We start from the raw sequence: 22,025 nt of genomic DNA on the forward strand, positions 1-22,025 counted from the left end.
TCCTTAATTGCAGGTTAAAGGAGAAACTTTAGATTACCCTTCCATAGTGACTGCCCTGGAGAATCCTCTCCAAAATGTGCACAAAGGCTCAAGAACTCCTTTATGGCAATGTGTGCTTTTATCTTGTGTTCAGAAGCTGAAGCAGGCTTTAGGAATTAATCCATAATATAGGCAATAATTTAAAAATAATTGCCATAAAAATTACTGCGTTCTTTACTCCAGGGAATTATGGCCTCTGGGTTCAGTACATAGAAGTAGAAATGAGAAGTGAAGAAATTTCATTTTTCCTTTTATTTTTTCTTTCTTTGATAAAAGGTATGGTTTCAAGAAGGAATCATCAAATCATTATTTTTCTGAAGCATCCTTATTTTAAGTCTAATAATTAGTGTTTACTTGAAGAAATACACTCAGTTATGGCTGAAACATAGAAAAAGATGGGGAATTCATTAATTTCCATGTTACTTTTTAAATTACCTCGCATGGCATATCTACATAAAGAGAGAAGGGTACATTTATTAAATTCTATTATTGGCTGGCTGTGTTTAGAGTAGGTTGACACCAAATATCCAGTGCCACAAATTCATCTTTTAGTAATTTTCAGGGAACACTACTAGTAAGCAATTGCTTCCACAGTTCTTTAGATGAGCCATCAAAATATTTTATAATAAATCCAGCCCTACAAATAGCATTTCTTTAGGACAGTACATACATTTATAGAAGGTGTTTGACCTTGTTCTGTTTGACCTGGATTCCTGCAACATAGTTTCTTTCAGCAAACTATGAAAATGTTAAAAAAATAGCATACCTGGGAGTCTCTTGCTTTGTCTTAATATTTAGCATTGAGATGGGAATTCGGATGCTGTTTCTTTAACAGGAATTGTATTCACTTCTACATAGTGATGCAAATCAATGAGTGTCAGTTAAAATTTAAACAATCAGCAAAACAACTGGGGGATGTTGTCAATGTCGGGGTAGTAAACTTGTTTTCTGCAGTTCAGGATGTGTCTAGATTGCCATCAATTAGATTATTTGTAAAATGCAATCATTAGAAACTGAGGACAGCCTCCCCAGGTACCATGAGAATGTATGGATTTCTCACCTCAGTTCTTTGTGTCTGCTTTCATCTCCCATTTAAACATTTATCTTAAAGAAAGAAAATTAGGACAGAAGCATATTGAGGAAGCTTGGATGGGATGGTTATCAGTGTTTTGTCACAGATTTTTTTTGCATAGGTGCCTAATATCCCAATGTCTGTTTGGGGTAATTTGTAATTGACTACAGATGGTTGAGGTTTTAAAGTGCTTTTATTGGTATAGGCTGATTTTATTAATGACTGTTACAGGATTTTTATATACTATGCAATATTAGCAAAAATGTTAATTTGTTGTTAGTGGCTTAGAAGCCTCTTAGAAGCTTCTAAGCCTCCTGGCTTCTAAGCAGGTATTATTTCTTCTACAACACATACTTCTAAGGGGAGTACTTACACAAAAATATTTATAAATGTGAGTGAAAGTAGATGAAACAGATGTTCCAAATCAGTTGCTCTTTTTTCAATATGTATTCTAGAGTTTATTTATATTTTTGTAAATATCTCCAAGTCACCTAACTGTTGTTTTGCCTTTCTCTGCATTCTCAATGTCATTTCAGTTTTATTCAACTGTTTTTGTGAAAGTAACCAGTAGTTCATATGAAATGTAATGAACATTAACTCATTTTTACTATCCAACTTCTCAAAAGCAGTCATGAATTATTATTAAATGGACATTTACTTTTCTGACAAATCTTACATTCATAAAAATGTTGAAGGAAGTTACTTTGTCTGCTTTAGTGTTTATAGATAGAAAATTCTATAGTCACCAAGTCTTTTAAAAATATCTTTAGCAATTATTTAAACAAATTTTATTGGGTTTTGCCAATTACATGATTTTGTATATTAGACATTTATCATTACGCTTTCTTTTAGAGTTGTTTGCTTTACAGTATTTCAGTAACGTCTTTTTAGAGTAAAGTGTAAACAGGAAAAGTTCACTCTACCACTTGAATATACTTTAGAGAGATGTAATGCAAAGGGTGATTTTTAGGGGAAGAGGTACTGCAGGCTGACTGGGTGTCCCCCACAGACCTTGGCAGGTCTCTGCCATCATGGAGTGCCCATGGGCCTGCCTGTGGCATACAAGAGAGGTGTCTGTCTGTCTTGGCAGCTCCCCTTCTTGTTAATCTGTAAAACATCGCAGATATGTTGGGAGGGGACAAATTTGGGCATATGGCCAGAGAAACATGACAAGCAACTAAATTCACATTTTGGAACATGACCTAAATGAGACATTTAAAAGATGTCAGAGCCTAGAGAAGCTGCCCTGGGCATCTTTTATAACCTGTAAAGAGGAAAAAAAGGATTTTTGTTCTTCTAAAGTAAGTTCCTATGATGTTTCATGAAAGGTGCTTTATTATCTTATAGTTATCTAGAAATCAAGTTATTGGGCAAATTGTAAAAATAGCTGTAAAAACTTACTACTTTGCTGTAGATTGAGTGATGAAGGTTCCATCCCTGAATGCTAGTTCCAACTAGTTTTCATTCCTCAGTAAAGTATGTCAGTGATAGTGTTGGCTGGTTTTAATATCTTATTATTATCCTTTCCAATCATCAAGGAAATACACTAAGGGTGTGAAGTGTATTTCACTCTACACACTTTCTTCATGAAGAGTTTCAGTTCACTTCAAACCATCATTCTGTCTGCAAAGGTTTTTAGATCAAATCCTAAACATTATTTAACCATTATTTTGAGAGAATTCTTTTTTTATTTGAAAGAAATCTGAATGCACCCCATGCCCTGCATTTACTATCATTACTGTTCAAACGGCCAGTAAGGAAACAACTATGTGCAAGTCTTGATAGCACTTTTGCACTGTCATGAACTATAGTGGAATAAGTTATTGATGCTTCAAAAGATGGCTAAAGTAGCTAGTACCACTTTTCAATCATGCCCAGTGCTTTAATTTCTTAGCATTTTAGGGAAAAGGTTGCCAATTGCTGTATACTCAATTAATGTAACATACTGGATAAAAGAAAAAAAGGTAATATTAAATAGTGTTGAGGAAGTAAGACTGGATAAAACCCCTAAAATTATGTGATGTAGTTATAAGCAAGTCCTCTAAGGACTGAATTCAGAAAAGGTAATCATGTTTGCTAAGGAGGCAGATGTGCTTTAGAGAAATACAGCTTGGCTTGAAGTGGAGGAGATGAAGGATTTGCCTGTGGCTTGCAGGGTCAGCTCCTCAAAAGATGCTGGGCCACTGACAGAAGCAATGGGTACAAGCTCACATACAGAAGGCCCACGCTGAACATTTTTTCACTGTGAGGGTGAGTGAGCATTGATGAGTGAGGTTTCCCAGAGCGGCTGTGAATCTCCATCCTTGGAGATACTCAAAGCCGTCTGGCCCCCAGTCAGGGCAGCTGGCTCTGTGACCCTGCCTCATGACCCAGGGACCCCTTCCCACCTCAGCCTTTCTCCGGCCCGGTGGTTCGTTCCCTCTTTTACAGAGCCCACCCGAGGGCAGACTCTGGCCCGTCGGCTGCAGGTGTGTTCTGCCGGCCAGGAATGGGGGCAGCGCTGACCAGCCCCGCTCCCCGCCGGGGCCGCTGCTGTCTTCTCCGGTCCGTGCCGAGCCACGGGGCCGCCCCTTCTCCGGCCTCCCCCCGCCTCCAGCATCCCTGCGAGGCCCCGGCCAGCCCCGGCGCGCCCCTCCCGCCTGCTGCCGCGCAGGGGCCGCTCGCCAGCCCAGCGGGAACCGGGCGGAGAACAAAGTCTGCGGGCGGTGCCTGCGGGGCGTCCCGCCGCTACCGGCCGGCGCCGTGCCCCGGTCCTGCCTCCGGCGCGTTCGGTATTTACAGCCGCCGCGGCCGGGCCGTCCCGCCCGCGAGTCTCGCACGACGGCGCCGTCCCGCTCGGCCCTCCCCGGAGCCCCGCGCCGCCGGCTGGCTGCTCGCCCCGCTGGTAGGCGGCTCCGTGCTGGCTGCGGCGGCCCGCCCCGCCGAGAGCAGCGGCAGCGGGGCAGAGCCGGGCACAGCGGGGCAGAACCGAACTCCGCGGCGCGCAGCCCGCCCAGCGCTCCCCGCCGCCCTCAGCCCCCGCCGCCAAGACGCCGCGCTTCTTGTACCGCGCCAAAGGCGGGTGCCGCTCGGCCAAGATGGGCCGGCAGACGGCGGCCGGCGGGCGCGCCATGCAGCGGTCGCAGAGCCGGAGCAGCCTCTCCGCCTCCTTCGAGGCGCTGGCGGTCTACTTTCCCTGCATGAACTCCCTGGAGGAGGAGGACGGAGGTGAGGGGCCGGGGCACGGTGGCCGCAGGTGTGCGCGTGGACCGCGGGCGCTCCGGCCACGCCAGGGACGGGCCGGGCTCGGCGGTGGCCGCCCGCCGGGAAGGCTGGGGGCCGGCACTGGGCGAGGAGCTGGATGGGGAACGCGAGTGATGGAGAGTGGCTTGGGCTGAGAGATTGGGAGCACCGTGCTTGTAGCTGGAGAATGAGATGGAATTTAACAGATTATGTTTATCTTCACATTGGGAATGAAGTTGCTTACTGAACTTTAGCTATGTTGGGGGGAGAAATAAAGGATAGAGGGTCTTTCCATTCTGTCCATTTTCTGATCATTCATACGAAAAACAAACCACACTTTCTCGCAGGTGCTTTTCTGACAATCTGTGGGCTTGTTCAGGTAACCCTTGTCTGTCATTACAACATAACTTGTATAGAACACCAGAGTTGAGCAATTAAATACTGGCCCCAAGTTCCCTTTCCTTAGAGGCAGTAGTGTAGGTGGAAGGCTAACAAGAGAAATGCAGTGGATTTTCTGTGTAGCCATGCCCCCCAAAAAGATTTGCTCTTTGGAATGCGCAAATATACTTACATAGTTATGCATGTATAACACCAAACTGAGTCCAGGATGGAACTTGCATTTCATGAGTTTGTTTTGAGTATACTGGTTTCATGAGGAAAGTAATCTGTTAAATATGTTTATGTATAGAATGAACAGATGTGCTTTCCCTTGTTTTATCAGACCTAATTCAAGATTTTTAATTTCTTTAAAATTAATGGAGCAAATTGCACCTTAAATATGTAAAACGCACTATAAAACAGAGAAACCAATGTCTAGTGCTGCTATGCAAACATGTATCAGCTGTGTGTGTACACCATTCATGATCTATTTAAAATATCTGTGTGTTCATTTATCACTTTCCACATTTCAGGTTGAGAGTTCAGTGGGTAATGTGTGTCTCCAGTCTTTGTGTGTTTTAATTTATCTTTTCATGTGCAACAGTGTCTGATTTTTTTTCCCCAAAGCATCTCTCTTTTCTGATTGTATCCCAAGGCATGGTCCCTCACCTTTTTCCTGCTCTTACTCTGGAGCTGGCCAGCTTGCCCCTTTCAGTGGAAAAGAAGTGGCTGCTGCCCCCTGGGGCAAACTCTGCTGTCCTTCAGTACTCTCATCTGTTCCCTGCCTTGAACAATGAAGTGAACTGCAAAATATTGCCAGTAGACTGCAGGGTAGGCTTCAGATGGCATTTTTAATACTGTTGATGTGCTAATAAACACTATGGCTGAAAGCACACACTGAAAATATAATAAATTATCCTAAACATATTTAGGTATTCTTTAAAGATTATTTTTTTTTATCATTCCTGAAGCTTTTTCTTTTCAGTCCTGATTTTGAGATACAATAATTGCATTAATCCTTTTCAGTCCTGATTTTGAGATACAATAATTGCATTAATCCTGTGTGAAATCAGAGTATTGATTTGTTTTGTTCTACTTGGTTTTCTTTACTTCTCTAGGAAGCATTTAATGTATTCCTTGGTGGAATCTGTGTTTGCTTAAAACTGTTCACTGGTTCAAAGAAATACAAAGTACATGGGAGTCAGTAGAGAAATATCTGTAAATTTAGGGATAATTGTAATGATTTATTTATTTTGTGCTGGCAAATTATTCAAAGAGAAGTGTTAAAAGATTGTATAATGGTGAATATGTCACATATTGTGTTGATATATGTTATCTGATCCTATTTAGATGTAGGCTACACTTGAAAATGCATTTCATTAATTCCCATGAAAAAAATAGAAATGGAACTGCTATGCAGTTTTATGGATTTGAGTTTCTGCTACCTCAATTTAGACATACCAGGTTACAGAGGGAATGGCAGGCATGACAGCGAAGATCATTTCCCAAGTGTTCTTAGTGGGATTAGAAAGAAAAAATTGTGATGTGTTTTCTGGATAGCAAGTCACCTCTGCACTCAAATTGGAATTTGTTGTCTTATGAGTGCTTATGCAATTAGATTAATGTAATGTAATTAAAGTGGTTGTGGTACATGTACTTCCATGTGCACATACAAATATTCTTTTACAGTTTAATCTGAAAAAGGTGTCAGACCCACTTCATAAATTAACTGTCCTCACGATGTAGTTATTTCTGCATATAGTGGATAGCTTCAAAAAAGATAACCTGTTACAGGGTACATTTCCTTTTCTTCTTTTTTTTTTTTTTTTTTTTTTTTTTACATTTCACACTCAGTCATATTTTTAATACAAATAGAAAATATAGAAAATCTGACCTGTTGAGGCATTACTATCTTCAAGAGATGGTCTCTTGAAGACTTTTTTTTATTAACTGCTGAAGTAGATATACTGGTCCAGAGGTGTATCTTTCGGTATGAAAGAATATAAGTACTGTCACATTCATAAGTAATTTAGTAGCAATAAACTCAATACAACAAATTAATAATTTTTGAAGCTATTTAGCTATTTTTGAACATGATGATTAAGAAGATCCATTTACATGTTGGATGATTAAAGAAGCCCTGGCATTCAAGCTGTGATGTACTGAAGAAGTGGGCTGTGGAAAGGCTGCTATTTGCTGGTTTTGGTAGCCATGAATTTGAATCATAGAATCATCAAGGTTGGAAGGGACCTTCAAGAACATCCAGTTCAACTGTCTACCCAGCACTGTCACTGTAACCCCTAAACCCCATCACCCGGAGCCAGATCCAGACACCTCTTGAACACCTCCAGGGGTGGTGACTCTACCATCTCCCTGGGCAATCTATTCCAATGCCTGACCACCCTAACAGTGAATTTTTGTTTCTAGTATCGAATCTGAATCTCCCCTGTCTCAGTTTAAGGCCATTTTCTCCCATCCTCTCACTGCAGGCATGGCAGAAAAGACTGAACCTCACCTCAGTACAGCCTCCTGTCAGGTGCTTGTAGAGAGTGATGAGGTTCCCCCTTGAGTCTCTTCCAGGCTAAACAAGCCCAGCTCCCTCAGCTATTTCTTGTAAGATGTGTTTTTTAGAGCATTGTTGAATTTCTCTGGACACCTTCCAGCACCTCAGTGTCCTTGGAGGACCCTAAACTGAGCACAGTACTCAAAGTGTGGCCTCACCAATGCAGAGTACAGGGGAATTTGTCATGGCTAGGCCTAAACTTGCCATGGTTGGCCAGGTTTGCAGTACAGGGAACTGCTATTTAAAATAGCATTTCTTACCTGCTGATCAGTTGAGATGAATCCTTCAAGTTTATGCACATTCATTATTTAGGAGTTTATTATTCTTAGTCACATATAGTAAAAGTTGTTAGAAAAAAATTCTTTGCATCATCCATTTCCTCTGGCATGTCTGCATGTATACACACAGGGCTAACATGGTGCCAGAGAAAATTATTTATGTTGTCAAAGTATCGAGGATTTTAGAGGTGTCTTTTGCATTTTATTTTGTTGGATTCATTGATGATAAAATGTATGGCCTGCATACTAAAGTGAGAATTGGTGTCAAATACCACTTAGAACAGACTTAATTTATATGGAAATTGTTGAAGAGGTATGGGGACAGAGTACAAATTGGTATCTGTATGAATGCTCTTGAAACATTCCAAGCCTCATATTTTTTCTGAAATCTTGGCTTTGTTGAAGTTAAAGAAATTTTGTGATTGTCAAAAGATAAGAGAATTTCCAGCGTAAATGCGTGTGATATCCTTTTAGATGTCTGTGTAGTACTAGTGCAAAGTGTCATGCACATGGTATATTTACAGGTAGTGCATGAGTGTACTAAACTTTCCTGTGAACAACTGAGCGAATGAATTCTTATGTACAAGAAGCTTACTGGAGAAGAAATAGTTATCCAACATGCAGAGAAAAGAAGAGAGGCTCAGGTCACATGATGTGATCACTAGAAAGCCTATGTCTGTTTTCATGAGTGGGACTGGTAACTTGGGGCTTCCTCAAATTACACTGTGTATTGTTTACTGTAATACATTTTCACTATGATTTCCTTTTATACTCTATTTATGTTCACTTCTGATTTGCATTTACACTGAAGTGTTGTTATAAACAATTAAATAGCACATTGCCAGGAGTGCAGTTGCGGAGCTGCTGGTCATGGCAAGGTCTGTGTGCAGAACTATGCCCACCAAAAGGGAGTATATTTCAATTTAATATCTTCCTTTGCCGAAGTTTTTGGGTGGTAGTGAAGCTATGAGATTGAATGGGAAAGCCAAATGCTTTGCAGGTGCTGAAGACAATTCAGGAGATAATTTATGATAATTTAAGACATAAATTAATTCAGAAAGACTGGAAAGCATCTTGGTCTCCCAGTATGTTAGAAAAACAAAAGACAATTAAAAAAAAGCCACAGAATGTTCTTCAGTCCAAGACAATCATGCCAAAAATAGCAAAAATTAGTTGTGTTAGCTGAGGAGAAGTTACATTACAGTTTTGCATATTGATATGTACTGAAATAAGTATCTGAGTGTTGGTGCAGGAGTTCAGCAGGAATAGAAGCACATTGTACTCTCCTGTCACCTGGCTGATAATTAGCTGGAAAACTTGCTGGAGGGGTTGTTCGATCCCACATAGGTGTCAGAGGGAGTGCTGCCCCTGAGTGAAGACTCAGGACTTATTTAAGGGTATGCTGAGCTGCTCAGTTGACAACTGGTAATGGCTTCAGTGGCATTTCTCACTGATTAATCACTGCACATTGGTACAGCTGGAATAAAACTCAGCAGTTCCTGGATTCTGTTCCTGTGGTTAGACCGCCAGATCACAGTGTCCCTCTGGAGGTCCCAGGAGACAATAACAAGCAGACAATAATTTGACCAGAAATAGAAATGGGGGAAGTAGTAACAATAAATTCATTAGCACAGTAATTACTAAAGAGAAGAGAATTCTGCACATGAAGTAGTTACCCTTTAAAATTATCATCTTAAAAAGAATAAAGTAATATAGGAGTATCAGGCTGTGAAGAAAACGAAAATAACTACATCATCTTGGGGGAATTGGCCTACATTTTGGCCTTGGTGGTAAAGATGACCTTGTTTATGTGGAATGTTCATCAGCAGAGCCAAGGAAGGATATGAAAGAAGGGTGTAATGCCCTGTGACAGGTTATCCTGTAAGAGATGAAGCTTTAAAGATCTTACATCATTTGATGCTAACACACTAGAGATTGTCTGCTGCACATTGCATGCAGTGGTGGGGTCACTCATCTTGGAGGATAAAAAGCACTCTGAATATGCAATAATAATTGTTCTGTAAGAATCTGCATGACATTTAAGTTTATTCTTGATAATTTTTTCTGTTTGCTGTTAGGGCACAGTTCAGGGGCTGACTTGGGTCAGCCTTTCCATCATGGTGGTGGATCTGTCCCATTTCTGCAGCTCCATGGGCTGAGTTAGAGGTAGAGGCAGTATAGCAGGCATTTTGAGCAAGTCACAAATGTTTTTACCAGTTATACTCAGGTACTGTATGAATGAAGTGGCTGTAGATGACAAAATTGATAAGACCTTTAAAAAAATAAGCATAGAAAAAAGTATGCTGCTGCTGGCAAAATAGAGACTGTGACAAAAAAACCCACATGCATTCTAGAAAACTAAGGGAAAAGTGGAAGAAACTGCAGAAAGATTGGCATTCAAAGCACAACATACTTCAACCTGAGTTAGAAATGGCCAGTAGATTTTTAAAGATGTATTTCTCTTATAGTTGTGTTTCACTTCTGAGCTGCTGGTTACACTGCAGCATGTACCTGAATAGCTGACAGATAATTTGGATATGGCTGTAGCAGCAGCAGTGAAGCTACAATGTATGATAGGTTGCATCTCTGGTGGTACCCACATAAACATGTAAAAACCTGTCTCATATCTATGTGCTGTAATTGTAATTTTTCAGTGTCAAGGTCAAGAATGTAGCCAGAACAGTGCCATTGTTTCAGTTTGGAGAGGTAAATGTTGAACAGCAGTAGTTTGAAAATAGGTCATTACAGTGTGAAATTTCCTCCTTTTTTTGTGAACTGTGGTTATTTAAATAATGGTATTTGCATAGGATCATTATTCATCTTAGACAAAGCAAGGGAGGAAGAGCTGTTTCTAATTTGTGTAATCTCAGTAGCCATACAAGTTCTTGGCACCATCTACTTCATTAAGCCTTAATAGAGGGTGTTGAATTGTTTCAACACATTTGCTACATCATTCAAAAATGTTGTCCAGATCTGTCTGATAGTGTATGCAATGACCCTTGCTACAATAAAAATAATCGAGGTTGGGATAAAGAAAAGTGTTACTGCCATTATTCCATATTTAGAAAGTATCTCTCGCTTCATATAATACAAAAAAACCAAACAAACAAACAAACAACCAAACAAACAAAAAACAAAACAAAAAAAAAAAAAAAAAAAAAACAAAACCAAAAAAAGGCAATTCTAAGCTCCTCAATATATGTACTCTTTGCTTCTTAAGCATTTTTAATCTGCTCTTGACACTGCATGAAATAATGGTTATTAGTAAATACATAAGAATGGTATACATCCAGAAAATTGAATGTCCATGTAAACATAAAAAAAAAATGCCTCTTAAAACTGCAGAAATTGTTTCTGTTTACTTTGGATGATTATCCTTTGTCATTGGTAAAATCAGAGACTGGATGTGAAGAGTTCTGTGATGAAGATGTACACCTATCTAGTTGTACATCTATATTCTTTATATAAATGGTGTACAAAATTAGAATGTGATTCCACAAAATTACTTTCTCTGTTTATCGGGATTTTAATAGATTGGGGATGAGACTGATTTCCCACTGCTTTGCACTTTTTGTAGTTATATAGATTATTTTACAGGGTGTACAAAGTGGATATAAAATGCTACCATTCTGTTTTGACATGCACAAAATATGCACAAATTATTATAGACCTATTACATTTGAATGATAAGAACATTTATTTGTGTAGAGATCATAACTGGTCTAAATGAGGGCTCCTGAAGATCTGTTCATTCAGGTCACTTGTTACATGGGACATACAGCTGTGGGCTACAAAGACGTGCTTTTTGTTGTATCTCTGTGTTCAGGTTTACAGCAGGTAAATGGCTTTTAACAGGTAAATCCTCGGACCACACCTAGAAAACTGATGGCCTTATCAGTAACAGAGACCTCTGCAGTGGTGCTGGAAGGGCCTGAGTGGCTGTGTGTAGTTCTATTCCTGATCTGCATCTCACTGTCAAGATCTGTAATCAGCACCTGAAAAAAAAAGGATCCAAGCAGACCTGCATAGCTTGTTTGTTGTTATACAGTCAGAGCCAGGTAACCAAAAGACAAATGGAAATTATGTCAGCACTAACCCTTCTCTTTCTTACAGCTGTGGTTAATTTGTTTTGATTCCCAGGGACAGCTGTCTCTTACCAGGGGAAAATTCTTTGTCAAGGGAACAGCCAAGCATCATACCTCTGTGCTGTATATACTGTACATATACAATGATTCTGATTCTGTATATACTTATTTGGGATTACTGGGAGTGTTACTTAGCACAGATACTGAAAACAAACCATAGGGTGTTCAAGGTGGTTATGAGTCCTTTTTATATGTAGCATGTGATTCTGAATAATAATGCCGGGGTTACTAAAGTTTTAGAACATTAAGTACTTATTGTGTATGCAGGAAAACAGCTCTTTGTTTACAGTTCAGTGCTGTAAAAATATTTTAAAAACCTTTTTGGGAACATAAAACCTTAAGTTGAAGATCCTAAAGTGATGGGTGTCGCTGTCGAGCAGGACGGGAACAGAGAACTCCAGATCAGAAGGCAAAGAAAATGATCTCTGATTTATTTCAAATATACCGCTCTATATATAGAGAACATCGAGAAGACTAATTTCATTGGTCTTAGAGTAAAAACATGTCACAACATTGGTGTGCAGTGAATGACATACAGTGGCAGAGCATATCTATAAACAATGTGAATAACAAGATAGATTAGAGAATTATTTACATTCTTTCCCAACTGTTTCCCAGGCTCTTGCCTGGTTAGAAAACCTTTCTCTTTCTCTCTGACTGAGCTGAGAATATCCACAGATGGGTGCTGCACAGAGACAATACCAGTTTCTCTTTTCTGACGCTTTTAACAATTTGCTGAAGGATCAGTTAAGACTGGAGAATGGACATCAGAGCAACAGTGAAATTACAGTGGCAGATGTAATTAAGATGTGGGAGAGAATAAGGGGCAGGTGCTTGCCTTAAACCACAGCATTGCTCAGAAGCCACATGATAAACTGACTTCACATCACATGGCCACAAAAAGGCACGGAGTTGGCTGAACATACAACCAGCCTTGCCATGGCAGGGAAGTAGAATGCAGACAAAGGATGCTGCAATCTGGCCAGGAACAAATGAGATTCATGATGCCTCTTGGGTTCTGTAAGAAATCCATCAAGAATGGGATGCCAAATCTTCTATACCAGCCTTTGACCAGAAGTGCAAGCAACAGTTTTGCAGTTGATTATTGTTGATTATTTAATTCAGTTCTCTCTTTTACATTTTCTTGGGTGCTATCTTGAGTAACCATGCCTCCATTATGGCATGGTTAAGAGGAAGAAACAAAAAGAGTAGGACAAGAGTGAAAAAGTGTTTCTTGCCCAAAAATGAAAAACTAGTGAGGCCTCCTAATAAATTTTAAAATGTGTGGGGGCAGACTGACACTCTCAGCCCAGACTCTCTCACACTTTCCAAACCTGGCTGCTCCCATACTGAAGAGCTTTCTTGCTGAAGGCAGCTCTGCTTTGGGCATATCAGGGCAGGTCATTCCTGTCCCAGTCAAAATTTATCAGTATTTTACATTCAGATACTCGTGGAAGCAGGAACTAGAATGCAGATCTTCCTTTCTTCCTTACAAGTAAGAGAAGGCCCCTGGTTACAGTTTCCCCCTGGCTCTGAAATGCTCTTTGGGTTTCAGAAATGCTGACAGCATGCACTGTGAAAATGTCCATTGGAAGGACGGTAACACAAAACTTCATAAACTGATTGTTCGCACTGGCCTATGAGCATCAGTGAAATGAGCTCAAACTCAAGTGGCAATGGAATCTGTGTTTCTCAAATCCTGCTTAAATTAATAGATCCTAAACTATGTCTTCTGCTTGGGGTCTGTGGGTAACACAGTGAAAGAAATAACTTGGCTGTGCTTCCTAGTGCTTCAACAAGAGCTAAATGCCTTGTTCAGTGCAAACAAAACTTGGACTACTCCAGAAACAGATCTGTGCAGCTGCAAGGGAATTCGAGACCTATCCTATCCCCCTTTTCTTCTGTAGGTTCAAATTTTCTTAGGCTGTCTTTTATCTAGCCAGTTGTTAACATATCTGGAGCAGGTAACTAGGTATGTAAATAATTTTAGTCTTAAAAAATGGGCACTTAAAGGCAGCTTATTCTCTTTGTGGATCTAACTCTTGAGTTGAGATGACAATGCTGAAGGAGGTTTTATGCAGCTTTTCCGGTGAGGTGGGGAGAGCAGAGAAGAGCCACCTCAAGCACTTAAGTGTGTTTCTGAAGCCACAGATGCTCTGTACTCCCTACAAGTCCTACCAAGAGCTCACATACCAGCTGGGGACTGGCATAGCCAGCCTGCCTGTGCCTGTGCCATGTCTTCTCTTGGCTCTGCCTGCTGGGGAGCAGTTGTAGGAAGCTCCTGCCGAGAGCAAGCTGAGAGCTCTCACTCTTACACCAGCAGCAGATTTCATCTGGCTAGATCCCAGATGATGGAAGGTAATCTGCTGCATTCACTGCAGTTTTTAACTTCTCCTCATCTGCTATTGAAGATTGTATCAGTAGTTTTGCATCCCTAATTTGTAAGTGATTTGCACTCCCAAGTTGTGGGAACAAATAATTCTGTGCGTAACTTAGAAAATGTGGCCTGCAGAGTCTATTTGCAGTTACCATATTAGTTAAATTACCAGTGTGATTAACTGTAAGAATGAGTGTGCTTTCATAAATACCAGTGCAATTATTTCTGGTAATTTATTCCAGTCCTTACAATATGGCTGCGAGAATCTCAACTAGTGTTTTTCAGATAATATATTCCATTTTGTTGAGGGACTTGAGAGAAATTTCTTTTTGCTAGGGCAATTAGCTTATACTAATTTGGAGAATATTTTCAATGTTCTTTATTAGAATTTAGGAAATTAGTTTGATTGTAGGTACTCAGCAACATAACAACAAAGTACACTTCTGAGCTCTCATTTCCATATCTTTTCATTTGTTAAAATTAAAACAGCATGCATAACATGAATGTATAAGTATATATACTTTAGGATTTTAAAACCAACCCCCACTTTTACAGTGACACCAGTTAGATAGTTCTTTCTGAGTGAGTGGTACATTACCAAGTTACTTGTTTAGCTAGAGGTCTTAGTTGGATTCATTCAGCTATATTCTTGTCTTGACAAATATCCTTTCCAAAATCATCTGTCTTGAAAGAAGAACATCTTTAAATCATATTTTTGTTTGTTCCTTTTGATTTGGGTCCAGTATGGAATGCAGCCACATGAGTAGTTAAATTAACACAAGAGAGGAGGTTTCAATTTCCAGGCAGAAATGAGGAAAACAGTTTGGCTTTAGTAGAGTGATATGATCTTCAATCAGATGCTGTACCAGCTACAGCTTGGAAGTATGGCACCAAAGGCTATTTCTTTAAGTTGAGCAGCTATTTTGTGGTTTCATTGCTTCTTGAAGCCTTTTTAATTTTTGAATGCTGAATTTATGAAACATAAATTATGGATGGCACAAATACTATCTTTGCTCTTAAATTGTTTGAGGAATTGTAGGATTATTTTTGATTTATTAACATTTTTCGAGGGACAAATGTACTGCTAGTATTGGGGGCAATCAAGTGAGGATATTTGTCATGTATTATTATGTATTAGTTTAGCAAAGTTTCAACTGAAAGAATATTCATGTCAAAAGCAATGGCTCAGAAGTCATGCCACCCAGATCTGGGTCTTCTGTTAATTCTATTCCAAGCTGCCATTTTGCTGTTAAAATCGGCAATTCTTACTTCAAGAAGCATCAACATCATGATTAGGAGCTTTATTGATGAAAGGTCAGATCTTTCTTTTTGGAGACCATTCAAGAGCACTGCCTGTTTCTATTGAAAATTGGGAAATAGTTATTCACATAACCTCCTTTCAACCCTCCTTAAATTCCATGTTAAGGTCAAAATATTTACTGTTTACCACTCATACAAAAGTTGGATATACTACACTTATCTAACTTTCATGTTGTATCAAAGTTCTATCTTTGTCTGCCTTTTGTCATGTGAACCAAACCAATTATTTCAGTTAAAATGAATGTGGGAAAGTAAAACTGCTTTAAATTAAGGTTTAGAGGGATGCTGTAAGCACGTGTGCCTTTGTGAAGACTTGAATGGCAGTTGCATGAGTTCTGTCTTGATTTCTCAGTAAATTGATGTGCAATGGATACGTACATTTTTTTATTCTGTTCTTCTACAATGAAGGCATACAGACTTACGATTTTAATTCAGAAAAAAAATTGACCTACAAATTAATAAAAGTTACTATATACTCCTTCACATATTTCATAATCGAACATATATTTCTCCCAAACTCCCAAATCTTTGAAAGTTATATGAAGATACTGAAGAATCATGCAAAATTGAGGTGTTCTTTTAAATTTGCGTTAAGGACATCATGTTTACAATAATGAATTGAGAATGACCATCATTCAATGAGGCTGAATAAAAATGAATGCTTACTCATCAAAAGAGTTCTTAGAAGAGTAATATCCTGTGGGGCTTCAGAGTTGTATGACTTTCACTTGTAACTATGATGAAGTGTACCTTTTCTGCAAAACTACAGCACGATATTTTCCTGGCAGTTTGTGGGAATATTTCTTTGAAATGAGTGCTTGTATTTTAGAACAACTCTGGAGCACTGTTGGAAGTCAGCTGCCAGCTTTCATTAGTTGAATATAAATAATAAACCAGCAGGCACTTGGAATGGTGCAACCCAAAAGAAATGAAATTGTTGATTACTGACCTTCATTTTTTGTATGTTGTAGTAGCCTGGTACCTTTTTTTTTTTGCATTTCTTACATCAGGTATTGATGGGCATTTTTAGGAGTAATTTTGATGCAATAAAATTTATTTTTTCATTCTCCTGTGTACTGAATTCATTTGTGTAGCTGAAGTTCTAGAGGAAAATTTTTACTTCTATTATTATTACTATTTGTATGTTCTGATTCAAAGTGATGGTCTTAAGGAATATGTAGAAGGCTTTTAATAAGAAATATGATTTGAACCACTCATGATACTGCTGTCGAAATGTCTCACTGCTGCTAAATATTGCAGAGTTATTAATCTTTCTTGACAAGGAGGCAGTGGTTTTCAAGGTATTTTTGGTGTCTAGTTCCCACATCACTACATTTCTCATGTTCTTTATTGACCTAATATTCCTCCTGACTGAGGGGCCTGGGAGACTTCAACCCACGCTGCAGCCTGTAGGAGAGTGACAATGAGTGCACACATTGAAATTAAGGTCTCTCTCCCATTCCCTGTCTGAGGGTGCAGATCCTCTTACTCTAAGCCAGTCCTTGTGCTCACACATTCCCCCTGGGGCATGACAGTCCTCATCTCAGGACAATCTCCTCTTTTTGCTCATTTCCTTTTTCAAATCCCTAAAGCTTCACCATCCTCACAGGTCCAGAAGATCTTCTGACCTCTAGTACATGACGAGGCAGAGAAGGTGTAAAGGGTACCAGATGCTACAAACAACTGCACAAGGAAATTGAGTCCATCGATATCCTATGATATTGGATATTACTCTACCCTCATTATATCAGTATTTAAGAATTGTTATTATTGTAGTGTTTTTAAACTTTTTTTCTCTTTTATAATATCGGTATATTACACATCACTGTGCTGCACTCAGAGGTGTATAGAACAGATAAAAAGAAATAAGTATGCAGAATTCCTTGGCCCATTGCAGGCAACAGCATTTAAAATCAGAAATTACATGGGGTAGCTGTCTTATTCATGAAAGAAAAAATGAGGCTTCATTCCTAACTCATTTCACCCAGTTGAGGTCTTGATCAAAATTCCTACACTAAAATGCTATTATATTGTTTGAGTATTTTTTCCCTTGTCTGATACACAGACATCTGTCACGCTCTAAAATTATACTATGCAAATAGATAGAAAAATTGTTACCCTTGAAGTTGATAATAAAGTTTCTTATTGTGCATAAAAATACTGTATATTTTAAATATAAATTTAAATTTATCAGCTAGTGAGTAGAGAAGAAAGCATGGGAAGGCTTCTTGATTTTTAGTTTACTATCCTCACTAATGGATATCTGTAACTTGATTTAGGAGATAATGACCAAATGCTTTTAAAACAATAATCCATCTGAATTAGAACATTTCTCTTCAGGTTTTGACATCATGGTAACATTTTAATTGAATTCCTAAGAGGGATTTATTCATCCAGGGAAAATATATTTTAAACATGCTAGACTATGGATTGCTTAAATCTGGTTACCTCTGTGAGCAGACTTGTGCTGTCTGACCTTGGAAAGCAGGCGGTGACAGAACTAAGATCCTGATCCTGTAAAGAGATTTATGATGCTGTTTTCCTGTTACTAAAAAATGGATACATTTTAAATGGAAATTTTGTTACAGGTCATTAATTTGTGGCTCTGACTGTGCCACGTGGAGCAGGGGTGTGCACAGTAGCCCAGCCGCAACAGCACAGTGGCATGGGGGCTTCTCTTTTGTCTCCAACAGAAGCAGGGGGCAAGAAGCTGCGAAGCACCGTCCAGAGGAGCACGGAGACAGGGCTGGCTGTGGAGATGAGGAACTGGATGACTCGCCAGGCGAGCCGGGAGTCAACGGATGGGAGCATGAACAGCTACAGCTCTGAGGGAAAGTAAGCAGCATTTACAGCTATTTTCCTGATGTTTCTCCATGAAGCTGGGGGATGTTTCTCCATGAAACTGGTTGTTAGAGAGAAGCACAGTGGTGTTGAAGGACCCGTTCAGTCAGAATTCCCTTCACAAGCCAGTGCCATTGATGGACTAAGCCTAAGTCTTCCCCTGTGACTGAAAAGAGTGTCCCACTGTTGGTGCAGGAATGGAGGAGGGTCATTTCTGATGTGCCATGAGAAGGGCACATGGTGGGTCAGATCATCATCATAAGGTGTGTCAGGAGAGGAAGCAGGTGCAGTACACCAGGTAAAACACAGATATGGACAAGTTCTCTTCCAAAAACTCCTGGCGTACATCAGTGCTATGCAGAGCAAAGCATTTCCAGAGCATTTCCGGGTCACTGGGCTCAAGAGTTCTTCAAAGATTCTGCTACTTTTAACCTGAAGAAATTATCTGGGCAGAAGTACAAGTCTGTCATGTATCATGGTTATCATAACATCATAAAAACCAAAGCTAAAAACTTCTCAGTGATATATCTGAGACATTGTCCAGAAAAGTCTTATTGTGGGTTGATTTATTGGTGGTGTTCACAGCACCAGACAATCCATCTGTGCTGCTCAATATATATTATGTTTCCAAGTTGGTGTACTCTATGCATTTGAAATGGACATTTCTCAATGATAGGTCATTACAAATTTCATTAGTTCTTGTTACTTTTTAATGGGTAATTTATGGCAAGCATTTTAATTTTAAGTTATTTTGGTCATTTGCCACAAAGGATTTCAATTCTGTTATTGAATAGACGTCATTCTCAAAGACATTTTCAACAAAATATTTTGAATGAATGGTGATTTTGAAAATAGCAACCAGTATTTAGTCTCATGTCATAATTTCACTGTGTACATTTGATATTTAGCCACTGAATTTACAGTAACTTGAGAAGTGTGAGCAATTTAACCTTCATGTAACTGAATCAGTGGTAAGGGTGTGTGTTAGTATCTTAATGAATTGGTCTCATATCAATACTTTGATAATTAACAGTGGTCTTTAATGCGTTAGAAAAGGAGAACATGATGGAAGAATACAAATTTGGAAATTATTGAGGAGAGTGCTTTCTTTACCTGTTTGTTTATGTGCTGGAGGCTAATTGCTAAATTGCTGCTTGTTGAACACTGTGGGATTTCAAAAATTACAGTAATTGTTTTGTAAGTTCCTTACAGTACTACCAAACCCACAAACATTAAGTGCAAAACATCTAGAAAACAAAAAAACAAACCCAAGCCAAAACAAAACAAAAAAACCAACCAAATAAATAAAACCCACAAACAAATAAAGGGCAAATTTAAGTGTATTTTTGTTTGGTTTCTTTTTCAATATTATTTCTAGCTTGATCTTCCCTGGTGTGAGGTTGGCTGCAGACAGCCAGTTCAGTGATTTTCTGGATGGACTTGGTCCTGGCCAGCTTGTAGGACGACAGACTTTGGCAACACCATCAATGGGTAAGTGTTTATGTTCTCTAGATATGATATATTCTATTTGGTCAGGTAATTAGGACATAAAATTTATCTAGATTCCCTTTAAATATGGATTTCTGTTGTGGTTTTGAACAATTCAGTTAAGACCGAAGCTGTAACCTTGGCCAAAGTTGAATGTAATCATGGATGCTTATGAAGACATGAAAGTTGCTTTGAAAAGTTCAGCCTTTTACCTCTTCTTCAGTTTTCCATCTTTAAAATGGGGCTAATGAGATCCAACTTTTTTCTGAATCACTTGGATCATATTGTATAAAAATTGGTAATTTAGGCACAAAATATTTGTTATTATTGTGTTTACGGGCTCATATATTCGCAAGTTATCTTTTCATAACTTGTCTTTAACTAGAGGCATGGTGAAGAGATTTCAAGCAGTTTTACAGAGCTGCTTTGTCTTAATTCCCTTGCTGCCTTTTTTTTTAATATATGAAACTCTTAGGAAATAGAAATTAATTTGAAGTAATAGAGGCATGGAAGATGGGAGACAAGGTGTTATTGCAGAGGTTTTAAATTGCTTACTAACATAAACAGCAGTGAAGAGGGTAAATATTAAATTATATAGTAGTGTTAAAATCCAGATCATACTTATTGATGAAAAACAGATGATACAAGTTACCACATATTCATCCTAGAAATTTTTTCAACATTTTGTATATTAAAGTGGATCTGAATTACAGTGCTGGGATTTCTTTTTATTATCTAGGAGATATTCAGGTGGGAATGATGGATAAGAAAGGACAACTGGAAGTAGAAATAATCCGAGCCCGTGGCCTTGTTGTAAAACCAGGTTCAAAGACACTGCCAGGTAAGGAAGAAAAACCTTAGTAACAATCATAGCACAGGGCCAGGGGTTGAACTTGATGATCATAATGAGTCCCTTCCAACTCAGTATATTCTATGATTCTGAGAATAGCATTCTATGAGAAAGGTCTCTGGCTTTTCTGTTCAGCTTTGTCAACTCTTAACAAGTTCCAATCTCTGTAGGTTATAATGTTGTATACTGAAATGCATACTGTATTGAAATGATACACCAGAAATCAGCCCTACTTCAGGAGGAAATTAAAAATCAGGCTGCTAGAAGACCCAAAAGTATTTTTGGTAATAGCAAAGGCATCCTTAGTTATGGGGTAGGAAGAAAAGTATATACTGAAGATTTTATGTAGGAGTCTTAGGAATGAAGAGGGAATCAAGAGGTGTGGAATAGGTATCTACTCAAAAAGTAGACCAATATCTGATACTTACTCCTTATTTTATAATCTGATGTCCTGTAACACTATGTGAAAAGGACAATATAATGATATTTTTAGCAAGCTCTTCCGACAAAATAGAAATTGTGTCAGAGTCCTTTCTTCACTGATTCTCACCTTGTAGATAATTTTAAATTATTAACAATTTGGAGCATTGATCCAGATTTCACCAAAGTCATTGCAAGTCTTGCATTTACTTAATAGGCCTATTTTGCCTATTGTACAGTATAGGGATGCTATATAAAGGAATACTTGATTTGTTCAGGTCAAAATCTGAATTGTTGCATGGTAAAAGAGACATACAAAAAGAAGTCAAGAAAAAAATACACCCAAGGAGAAGAGTAAAGAAAATGCATGGATGCTTTGTATGGGAATAATTGTTAATATTGCTTGTGGAGATTTGTTCTTACAAGTTAAATATCCTTTAGAAGCATATTTTTGTATGGTGATAGAAAGTGTGTGTTACACAAAAAAATCTGGACGACTTCTTTACCTGCTCTTCTCTATTTTCATTCTTCTAAGCACCATATGTAAAGGTGTATCTATTAGAAAATGGAGTCTGCATAGCCAAAAAGAAAACAAAGGTAGCAAGAAAAACGCTGGAACCACTTTATCAGCAGCTTCTATCATTTGAAGAAAGTCCCCAAGGGAAAGTTTTACAGGTAATTTGAATAAATATTCCTCTGAACCTAAAAATGTCACCTGTACAGTTTTCACTGAATGAGTTTCAAATTTCTTTCAGGCTTCATTTGACAATAAATACTCATATTTTATTTACTTGCTGAGCAGATAAATACAACAGTAATAGCTATTTATGCAAGTATAAACTGAGTATGCAAGTAGAAGGGAGCAAAAGTGAGTTATAGATTATTTTGCTTCTGCTATATATATGGGCTCTTCTCACTGGGCTTTCCCTGGTATCGTGGATAACTGTTGTTTGTGCCCAGATAATTTCTGTCACTGCATCATGATTAGGATACACAGAACTAAACTATGTCAGCAGCTGGATATTTCCTTTC

General features: G+C 38.8%; 1 protein-coding gene across 39 annotated transcripts in view; it reads left to right on the forward strand.

Moving 5' to 3' along the window:
* RIMS2 (regulating synaptic membrane exocytosis 2) overlaps positions 1-22,025 on the forward strand; it is a 447,198-nt gene that overhangs the window by 422,125 nt on the left and 3,048 nt on the right. For 38 of the 39 annotated variants that reach the window (XM_053972036.1, XM_053972112.1, XM_053972077.1 and 35 more), the window contains 4 exons: positions 18,088-18,229; positions 19,614-19,726; positions 20,463-20,564; positions 21,529-21,668. In XM_053972036.1, coding sequence (XP_053828011.1) covers positions 18,088-18,229; positions 19,614-19,726; positions 20,463-20,564; positions 21,529-21,668 — 497 coding nt within the window. Of the gene's footprint in view, positions 1-4,188; positions 4,319-18,087; positions 18,230-19,613; positions 19,727-20,462; positions 20,565-21,528; positions 21,669-22,025 lie in introns of those variants that run through there. The other variant, XM_053972266.1, reaches the window with a different exon arrangement.

This window comes from Vidua macroura, chromosome 1 (genome assembly GCF_024509145.1).
Source record: "Vidua macroura isolate BioBank_ID:100142 chromosome 1, ASM2450914v1, whole genome shotgun sequence".
Taxonomy (NCBI): domain Eukaryota; kingdom Metazoa; phylum Chordata; class Aves; order Passeriformes; family Viduidae; genus Vidua; species Vidua macroura.